This window comes from Periplaneta americana, chromosome 11, assembly GCF_040183065.1.
Source record: "Periplaneta americana isolate PAMFEO1 chromosome 11, P.americana_PAMFEO1_priV1, whole genome shotgun sequence".
NCBI lineage: Eukaryota > Metazoa > Arthropoda > Insecta > Blattodea > Blattidae > Periplaneta > Periplaneta americana.
The window spans coordinates 150,480,524-150,492,114 of NC_091127.1; the positions used below are offsets into that span (position 1 = coordinate 150,480,524).

The 11,591-nt window shown below is 38.2% G+C and overlaps 1 protein-coding gene across 2 annotated transcripts in view; it reads right to left on the bottom strand.

Moving 5' to 3' along the window:
- LOC138709455 (uncharacterized) overlaps positions 1–10,357 on the bottom strand; it is a 192,552-nt gene extending 182,195 nt beyond the window's left edge. The window contains exon 1 of one of the 2 annotated variants that reach the window (XR_011334934.1): positions 9,976–10,357. Coding sequence is in view for 1 of the 2 variants with exons in the window: in XM_069840229.1 (XP_069696330.1) it covers positions 9,976–10,134 (159 nt within the window). In the remaining variant the exon portion in view is untranslated. The remainder of the gene's footprint in view (positions 1–9,975) is intronic. The other variant, XM_069840229.1, reaches the window with a different exon arrangement.
- Between the last annotated feature and the right edge of the window lie 1,234 nt (positions 10,358–11,591).

Sequence of the window (11,591 nt, forward strand, 5' to 3'; positions counted from 1 at the left end):
ACTCCATCTCCGACTGCCGCCATTATTCTGCAGACTAAACCGTACTGTACGTAACTAACCAAGCAACCCAGATCATTTGTGACAATTCTCCTGAGGGCTCAATTCCCTTACTTATTTCCAATTCATGCCTGCTCGCACCGGTGTCATTAATCTTGCGTCAGCACGTTTCGTTGCCAAAATAAGCTATATTAAATTTATAATAATTAACTCTGATGCCAACAGTTCTGCTTTTACAACACTTCCACGAACTGCAAGTGACAGAATTCAGAGGAGAAATAAAACAAAGATGTTACGTTTAGATTTCATGACCTGTATTGTTATTTAAGGTTTAGTTCTCTAGTTAGTTTCTAGAGTATGAGGTCATTCATTGAAATGTTTCAACGACTGAAATACAGCACGTATGCTTATTACCTCGTGTACTGTTTTATTACATTCGAGTTCATAGAAACTAACGTACTATCGGATCTAAAAGTTGTTTCTTTCTTTACTACATAAAATACGAGTGAACGTAACCTATTCCGATTTTGCGAAACAGTGAAATTGACTTCAAGATTTTTGTGGAAATGCGCATTTCTTGAACCTAACATCCTGAGACGATCCTTGTCATGCCGATCCGTCACTCTGTCGGTCTGCTTTTGCATTTCGATTTCTCCCAATCTAGGCTACTTAACGAATTTTTGTTCATATTCGTCTATGAAGTAGGCCTAATTAATTCAAAGGATGTTACAATATAATCTTTACATAAATTTATTTTATTGAGTTATTTTACGACGCTGTATCAACATCTAGGTTATTTAGCGTCTGAATGATATGAAGGTGATAATGCCGGTGAAATGAATCCGGGGTCCAACACCGAAAGTTACCCAACATTTGCTCGTATTGGGTTGAGGGAAAACCCCGGTAAAAATCTCAACCAGATAACTTGCCCCAATCAGGATTCGAACCCGGGCCACCTGGTTTCGCGGCCAGACGCGCTGACCGTTACTCCACACGTGTGGACTCTTTACATAAATAATGATGGATATTTTATTTATTTAAAAATTAGTGGAACTTTAAAAGTGTTATAATTTTAATGAAGTTATGTACCTTATAACCAGGCTTCGGTCCTGGGCACAGAAACGCACGAAGTTCAGAACGCACGGACGATAGTGTTGTGTGGGTCGAGTGGAGTGGGAGATGATGAGCGCCGTTACTCCATGTCTCAACATGTAAACAGTCCGTCACACGGCACAAAATACTGTTCTCCAACCAGGAGATCAACCGTGAAAGGAATGTGCTTACTATTGCGTCATCTATTGTAGCGAAGTAGATATTATCGTTATAACGTCAGTTTAAAAACCATGCGCTCTCCTGCATATGTTATTTCCTATATGGAGAGATTAAAAGACCAGGAGATTAACAGTGATCTAATTTTGTAACTAGGGTAGTATAAATATGTGTATCAATGTTATTGTTTGTGCTGTGAGAGCGAGCCAATAGAGATACAAGTACCCACGTTTGTGACCTTATGACATCTTATGACATCAACATTCATTCACAGCATTACCCCGCTCCGTTTTATTCCGCAAAGACTTTCTCGAGGTTGGAGCACAGTATATTTCACCCTGTACAGATGCAGTATATACAGTACATTCCTAGTATAGACAATAAATGTCTACCATTAAAGTATTAACGTGAGTTGTAACCTTCAATCAGGTGTCCCTACGCCGAAGCCTGTTACACGTACCGCAGCCAAGCAGCAATACACACAACGGTAATGCACATTACGGACCCACCTGTGCTGTTGCAGTCGGGTGACTGCACACGGCTCATGACGTCATTTATACTCCGTGTACTCTAAACCTCATACTGGTTACTCTGTGTCCCTAAGCTGAAGCCTGCTTATAACAGATGGGTCCCGTTTCAACACCACACTGGTGTGAACAAGAAACACTGGATATTTTATTTAAAAAAATAACGAAAAGTAGGTTATAAAAATTAGGAAAGAATCCTGCAAAACTATGTTACAGCTCGACCAAGTTAAGTCTGCGAGCCGAGAGGGGAAGTTGGAGACAGTTCTGTAGTGAAAGGAGGCGGTAACGAGAGGAGACCAGTACAGTCTCATATGACAGCAAAGTTTTCCTACTGTGCTTCAGTTCATAGAGCGGTAACAATTTAAGACGCTTTGAAATAGACTGTACTTCTACTTCTGCTTGACAGTGAGGTTTGGCGTTCTGATTGGCAAGCGTGGGCGTAGGAGAGAAAGTTGCATGAGGGGGGAGGCAGCGTAACTGTTGCCTTTATCTGAAGACAAGGACAACAAATGCGTGCGCTCCGTAGTGTATTTTAAACGATGTGCACACGTTGAAATCTGAGCGTCAAGTGACCTATGTGGCAACTGTGTTTTGCCTCTACATTCCATCCCGATATCCCCACTCGCAGACTTGACTTGGACGAGCTGTAGACCAATTAATTATTTGGGGAATTACATCACCAATAGAAAACATTTTTCGGATTAAGATTATAGGGCTTCAGAAATCCACGTTCATTTTCTGGATTACTTTCTCATTATAGACCACATTTTAAAAATTAATTAAAGGCAGTCCTTCCTTCTTCGTCTTCTTTTTTCTTCAATAGACGCTCGGTCCCTACTCGTCAAATATTGCTTTCACTTTCCATTATTTGTGTCCATTCGTCTACACCTCTACAGCCTTCAAGAAGATGGAATGACAGCGTATTTTCGAATCATTCCCGATCAACTATTTCTTTACCTCGAATGCTCCCTTTACCGAAGAATTCGATTATCCTTCATTCTTATTGCATGTTCAATTCAGTCTAACCACTTTTGCCCAACAAAATTGGATTTCTTTGTAATGAAATTTCCTGTGGATCTATTTATTGTATTTTATCTCAATCAATGCTGAAAATTCAGCATTATGAGTTCCACTTTCGGTAAGGAAGTTTCATTCCTTCCGTTGGATCTAGAGTATAGGCTATCCTTTGTCTAGAGTTTATTGTGTAATACCGTAAAGCTCAGTTGGTAGAGCAGCTGGCTACGGACTGGAAGGTCCGGGGTTCGATCCCAGGTGGTGACAGGATTTTTTCTCGTTGTCAAACTTTCAGAATGGCCCCGAGGTTCACTCAGCCTCCTATAAAATTGAGTACCGGGTCTTTCCCGGGGGTAAAAGGCGGTCAGAGCGTGGTGCCGACCACACCACCTCATTCTAGTGCCGAGGTCATGGAAAGCATGGGGCTCTACCTCCATGCCCCCCCAAGTGCCGTCATGGCATGTTATGGGGATACCTTTACCTTTTACCTTTTTTACCTTTACCGTAAGCGATAGCCTTGTGTTAAGATGACCAATAACTAGGGATTCCCTTCGTGTGAATACATTAGGTACATACCTGTACAAGTATATATAGCAGAAAAAGGACATACAGCGTATGTAGGCCTACTCTTAGTTTAATAAAGACATAATAATAATAATAATAATAATAATAATAATAATAATAATAATAATAATAATAATAATAACACAGTAATATATTGTAAGCCATCGGCGTGGCTCAGTCGGTTAAGGCGCTTGCCTGCCGGTTTGAAGTTGCGTTCGGGTGCAGGTTCGATCCCCGCTTGACTGATTACCTGGTTGGGTTTTTTCCGAGGTTTTCCCTAACCATAAAGTGAATGCAAGTTAATCTATGGCGAATTCTCGGCCTCATCTCGCCAAATATCATCTCGCTATCACCAATCTCATCGACGCTAAATAACCTAGTAGTTGATACAGCGTCGTTAAATAACCAACTAAAATAAAAAATATATATAATGTGTGTGAATCTATTTAAAATCTCCAGATAGTATTTGGATTCTGCAGGAAAATCGAACTGCTACGGAACAACAGACATCAGAGTGAGGACAAGTATCGCAGACATCTTAAGACACCTTGGCTGGGAGGTTCATGAAGAACTGCAATTCGGCCGCATATTCCGACAGACGCGCGGGCATCATAGCCATCGACAGGGTTAAGGATAAGGCCAGGGTATTAGATCCAACCATCCGCTTTGAGAGAAACCTCTCACAGGCGGACGAGGTCAACAAAGAAAAACAACAAATATATGAATCATGCCTATCTTTCCTCTCCTCTAAATATAACATACCTGTTAATCAGTGGGTCGTCAAAGGTATGTTATCTGGGGCGAGAGGTTCCCTTCCACAGTCTACCTACCAAATATTAGTGAAATTAAAATTCCAAGTCTTTCAAATGTAAAACATTCTCTTACAAATTCTTAGGGACTCTTTACATGTCATTCAATATCATTTTGGGGCAAATCGCAATATAGCGAACGTAGAAGCTCCGCCCACGACCCCTTCCACTTTTCCCCTACTAGCTCAACAGACACTCTACGTATAGGCGAGTGTTGTGTCGAATGCACATTTCATGTGGGTGGGATAACTTCCCCTACTGGCGTTCGCTATATTGCGATTTATCCTCATTTTGTTTATTACAAATCCACTTAGATTCGCCAGGACTTGGATCGGTTTCCTAAGGCGGTAACGCGAATTCGATACACCTGATAGCAATATTGGAATAACTACACTGCACAGACGCAAAAATTGTGTCAGTTCATTATCACTAAATTTACAACCACATGTAATCACACAATGAACATTAATACTCTTACATTCAGTGATAAAGATTGCTATCATTTTTATCAGTGATAAAAATAAGTCTATTATTATATTGGAACTGTATTGGAAATAATTATGTGAAACAAATGCTGATTACAAAGAAGACTTGCTAGTGAAAATACAAAGGGGAATCGGGTAGCTCAGTTCGTAGAGCGACTGCTTACGGCTGGAAGCACCCGGGTTCAATCCCGGATGATGGCGGGATTTTTCTCGTTCCTAGACTTCTAGAACGGCCCCGGAGTCCACAGGGTCTTTATCGGGGGAAAAGGCGATCGGAGCGTGATGCCGACCACACCATGGTATTCTAGTGCAGAGGTCATGAAAGCATCGAGCTCTACTTTCATATCCCTCACGCGCCTTCACTATACTGTGAATACTGTTTATATATATTATATATATATATATATATATATACATACATACATACATACATACATACACACAGAGTGAACCGTAAGTAATGTCATTAATTCTGGTGGACGATTCCTTTAGTAAAGAGCAACAAAAAAGTCAAATACCATTTTTCTATATTTTGGATAGTTTTCCAGAAAAACTGTGTATTTTAAAATACATGAATTATGAGATCATACAACGCTGTACTCAATAGGGAGTGCATATCAGGTTGTGTTGCTCTGAACAACCCCTTCACCTGGCTTGTTATAAACAGGGAAGTGGAAGGTCATTGCCACGTACATTGGTTTTAAACTCGTAAGAAGAAATACAGATGATATACCGTTCAATTTTTGTATTTAAACAAAATCTTGGAAAATTGAAAATAAACTCTACAATCTAATTTCAATTAAATGTTCAGAAAACACAGACAATAAGATACGGTTATTTCAAAATAAATTTAAAAGATAAAATGAGATGAACGTGATAATGCCGGTGAAATGAGTCCGGGGTCCAGCACCGAAAGTTACCCAGCATTTCCTCATATTGGGTTGAGGGAAAACACCGAAAAAAAAACCTCAACCAGGTAACTTGCTCCGACCGGGAATAAAACCCGGGCCACCTGGTTTCACGGCCAGACGCGCTAATCGTTACTCCACAGGTGATATATATATATATATATATATATATATATATATATATAAAGGGTGCGTCAGAAAGAACGGATGGATTTCAAACTATCGATACGCAACGAGGAGAGAGATATAGTGAGGGGGACCACGACTGTTGGGTCAGCCAGAGAATGCAGTTTCAGTTGAGAACATGGTGTTGGTCTGGTGTACAAAGTGCTTTCATCGTAGAGACATTTTTGAAAAATGAAGAGTCTGTGATCGCCACTCAGGACTCATTTCGACATCGGATGTCACGCTGGGATTCCAACTCGGAATACAATTTTGCGGTGGGAGGCTTCATTTCGTATCACAGGTTCAACATTAAAGAAGAAATCACTTGGACGAAATTCTATTGCACTGAGATTGTCCGAGGCTACGGTAAGATCTCGCGCCCTGCGACTTCTTTCTTTGGGACCATTTGAAGGCGTAAGTTTGTAAACATCGATCACATACACTGGACGATCTGAAGACAGCGATTCGTGAAGAAATCGTGGCAATTGCACCAGCTATGACTGTGAAAGTGATGGCGAACATCAGAAAACGCCTCGATGCCTGTATTGAAAGCCAAGGACATCATATGGATAATGTTGTTTTCCATAAATAAACTGCATGTATTGGTGAATATGTTGATAACAATAAATTTTTGATTTGATGAATCTTCACAATTTTCTTGCCATGTGAAATCCATCCGTGACACAACGTTGACTAACACTGAGTATGTTACTAAACTAGCTCAGCAAAGTCTTAGCCTATGTGTGAATTCAAATTGCAAATTAATGAATATGCGGCATTCAAAATAAACAGTGACTTTAGTTAAACAAGAATCTCAATTATTTGAGCCGACTAGGTCTTTTTGAGGAGGGGGATAGAGCAACTTCATTTTTGGCATCGAAAAAGGAGCAGTGACAAAAATAAACCCAGAATGGTACGAATTGATTTCCTTTCATTAGGTGCTATAGTTCAATGATGACACATTCTACATGTTTACAGCTGAGTTTCCGTTATATACACTTATTTACGTTAGTATCTGCTTTGGTATTTGATAACTGGAGGTGTTATCTGCCTCACAATCGGTCCCGCTTACATCGGATTATTGGGAATCCTCTCCTTCATCCATGGATTAGATCCACAGACCTGTTGCGGCTCCGTCAGTGTTGCGGCCACCTCTTCTTACGGTGGATTTCAGATTTGTAATGTACCTTAATTACTGTTGCAAGATACCAATGATAAAATCCTATTATAGAAACTCTCTTAAATACATTACATTGTGTTTAAGTGCGAATAATGTAATCATGCAGCATTACGTAACAAAATAATTCATTTTCAGCGCCTCCCAAATCACAATAAAAATCGTCCGTTTTAGTAAGATTACCCGACATAGTTTGTGAGTTTTGCATGGGCCTGCAAAGTGTCATCGGATCGAATACAAGATACAGATATTTTTTCTTTATGACTTACACTTATTTTATTCAGACTACATGTACATAATTATACAGACATGATACATCTGTCTTTCATTTCGAAAGTATTTACATTACTACCCGTAGGCCTACATCAAACTGTTGGAACCACATTTTTATTGCCCAGTAGTCAAACGAAAAGATTACAATTGCAAATTGTACTGTAAGACTACTCTATATTTCATGTTTCCTCAGAGACAAAATTTTGCTCAACGAATTTAGAAAGTCTGTTAATAAATTTTAATTGTTTATATCACAAAAGATACGACTTCAATTAGCCTATTCTTAGCTTAAATATGGATTTCTTTTAATATAATTATGATTCCTATATTTTAAATTACGTCTTTTTATTGTTGTAATAAAGTGGTATTACTCAACTGGAATATCAATATATAATAATGGAAAAAATGATCCTATATTATGTTCAATAAAGGTAAAATAAGCCCGTCATGACAGCCTCTTCTTACTTTTTTTTTTTTCAAAAATGTTCGTAGTTCATGGATTTTGAGAAACGAGAATTACCGGTACTGTAAAATGGCGAAAAATACAATTTAAATTTCTAAAACCTCATGAAATATTACAAACTCCAAATTTAGAAAATGGCTAAAAATGGGCAATCTCTAAGAAAAAAAAAAAACTTAATTTTCACAAACGTAGCACAATTTTACCTATATCTGTGTACCTATCTACCCAAAAATTATATATGCAAGGCATATAAAAGCCTGAACAAATCAAAACTAACCTGTCACTGATTCTCGAGCTTACAAACACTCGCTATTTACTGTGCCTACCAAAAAAAAATGTACATGCAAGGCATACCAAAAAACCTGACCAGACCTAACCTAACCTGTCATTGATCCTCGACCTTACGAAAACTCGCTTAGGGTACAAAATTCCACAATTTGCACACACACACATTTAACGGACAATACGCCGTGTCTTAGGAGAAAGTGATCGAAGTTCTTTCATATTTTACAATGACCCCATTGAAAATCCTAAAACTATCCACTATTTATTAATTGCATATTCACAAACCTGGCTTTGGAATTCGCTACCTGCTAGCATCAGGGACTGTCGAAATAAAACTGAATTCAAGGACAAAATTAGTAGGCACTTGGTCATTAACACACTCGTTCAGACATGACTTCTTGTAAATAGTTATCTTATTCTAGGATAAAATGGTCAATGTAGAGTATCCACCCCCCACACCGACGCGATTAGGTTAGGTTAGGTTAGTTTAGGCTTTTATTATCCCGTCAAGATGAAGGTGAAAGCGATTGAGTGTGATTTTTTGTTTTCTATGTTGGCAGTTCAAGTGCGTCGGTGTCTATTCCAAAATCGGTGGAAGTCGCTCAACGCTCGTTTCACCTACACAAGCAACAAGTTATACTAAATGTTTAGGATTAGTGTAAAACTGGCCTATGTCTCCTATAGAGGGCGGGACATAAGTAACATTCACCCAAAAAAATATTTCTTTGTTCTTAACTTCTATAATAAATTGTCTAGCTTTTATTAATCAGATAATCTTTTAGTACTTTAGTACTTTGATTTGTAATTGTAATTTAATATTAATTGTAATTATGTTCTTAATATTGTAATCTCCTGGTAGAGGGGAAGAGAAGGCCTGATGGCCTTATTTTTACCAGATTAAATAAATATATACTACTACTATAATAGTACGTTAAAATTGGTGTCCATTGACCAATTCGACATCGAAAAATAGTGTGAGAAAAAGAATTATCCATTGACAACCGTTGTGCAAACCACGTTTTATCACGAAACGTATAAAATAAAAAAAAATTAACACAACATACTTTTTATTGCTTGACAGATAATTCTTAACAATAAATAAATTCCCTCAAATCAACATTAACTTCGAAAATATGTTTTTATATTTTTTCTCGACGTTGTCATAACGGGAAACATAACTGTCTCAATAAAATAAGGTATTTTAAGATATTTCACAACCCAGATAATTGCAATTTTGTACTTGTTCGAGGCATTGGTTATTGTGTATTACCTTACTTCTGACTGGGTCTTGTCCTAGAAATGCCATTACTTTTGATTTTTGTGCTGAAATTTCCATCCCAAAATCTTTTAATATTTTATTTAATGTATATAATCCTCTTTGAAATATCTTATCAAAATGAAAAGGATGTGAACAAGAAAATTACCAAATTTACACAAATTCTAGGAACAATAAACAATACATTAAAAGCTAAATTAGTAAAAAAAAAAAAATCTACAAGAATAAAAATATATAATACACTAGCATTACCCTCCCTTTTATACGAAAGCGAGATTTTGACATTAAAGAAAAAACAAATGAACAGAATCAAAGCAACGGAAATGAAATTTTCCAGAAGGATAGCAGGATATACTCTTTTAGACCGAAAAAGAAATGAAGAAATTTAAGAACAATTAGAAGTAGAGTCAGTAGAAGAAAAAATCAGCAGATACAAATTCAATTGGCTAGATCATGTAAGAAGAATAGAAAATTCAAGAATCCCACAAATTATGATGCAGTATAAACCTAGAGGACATCGTCGACCAGGAAGACCTTTTAGAAGACTGCTAGATGGGGCCGAAACAGGTCTACAGAGGCCTAATTCGTGAAGGATGATTATGATGATGAAATAAGGTACAGGTCTATAACATATACACAGATTAATATCTGTTAAAATGATCGTAAGTAGGTGAAAGAAATAACTCGAATCTAGCTCGCGTGTAGTGCAAGAAATCTGTGGCTGTTTTCCACGTGAAAATGTTTCAACAAGTGTCAAACTTACTGTCGCCGCTTTCTCCTTCATCCGACGTAACGCCTCCTCTTTAGCCTTCTCCAGGACATCGTTTACGAACTTGGTAGCGGCTTCCATCAGCTGCGGGTCGCTCCTGAAGGCTGCCATGCGTTCCTCCATGGTCTGCTCTGATCCTCCGGGACTCTTCATGTTGAACTAACACTTTCTGAGCTAAAACTAGTGGCAACGTGCGTCGAGGACCAACAGGAGCTCCAACTCGTTTATCACCACTTTGCACTCATGTTGCACTACTGCTCACAACACTCGCCACTGCGTTATCCACATCCTGGTAGATGACACAACATGGTACAGCAGCACTGGCACAGGTGGGGGTGTGTGCGACCCGCCAGGCAGAGAGAGTGTGAGCCCGCCTGGCCAGGCTGCCAGCTAGCTAGCCTCGCTCTCCCGCTAGGCTGCGCAGTAGACCGAATCTCGAGTCTGCGTCGTGCCTTTTGCTTCTGCACCACCCCAGCCTTATTATATACCTCAAGCTTTTCTAGGGGCTGGCTGGCGAGAAAGATTCTCCCCATCAGTCTCCCCCTACAAACCCTACAGATAAGGGTTTCGTCCCTCGGGATACATACTGGCGGCGAGGCGGTTTGCAGCCAGGGTTCACCGCCCCGGGCGGAGATGCCAGCTTTCGATGGGAGAAAAGCAATTTAATTCAATGCAATGCATGTGAGATATTCGTAACATGAGCCAGCTGATTGGAAATCACTGCCTCTGCTTTGTTCGTTATAATCAATGAGAATCCACTACATCAGCGTTTCTCAAACTTTTTTGAAGTGGGGACCACTTTTTAAAGTCAGAACAGTTCCGCGGACCACCTGATTCTTGTTCCCTTCGAAAGCAAATTTGACATTTTCGTAACATATTTTAATACCAGTATACTTATATTTTAAAACTAGCCGTACCCGTGCGCTCCGCTCCACCCGTTAGAAATAAATATAAAGTAATTACATAATTAAAATAGGACGTTTGATCCAGGGCACATTCGTGTTTGATAGAAGAATAAATCGTTTAATATGTTACTTAATTTAAATTGCATCCAAATAATTAAAATGCGATCATTTTCGTCCATTTGGTGCAACGACAATTCCTTTAACCTGTTCCTTAATTTTTATTACATGCAACCATAGTTTAATGAAGATTGACATCATTTAGATTTAATGTGTATATTTTATTTTACTTGTTATAGGTTTCCATTGAATTATGGTAATAACTTAATTTTAACCCTTGTTTTCTACGTATTCAATAAATGGCGCTTGGCCCACTATGGTTGTGAACCCTTCAAATAACTTAAATTATATTATATATTATATTACATTACATTACATTACATTACATTACATTATATTATATTATATTATATTATATTATATTATATTATATTATATTATATTATATTATATTATATTATATCAGAAGTTACTGTAATAACATAGCATTATGTCCATCTAGAGAAACTACACTTTCCAATGGTGAAATAATAATTAATTATACAAATCGGTTAATTTATATTCCGATATTACTTCATACAAACACAAAAACATTCTCTGCAGGCTATTTTTCATAGCTTTCGATTGTTGCTGTCCAAGGCCCCTTAT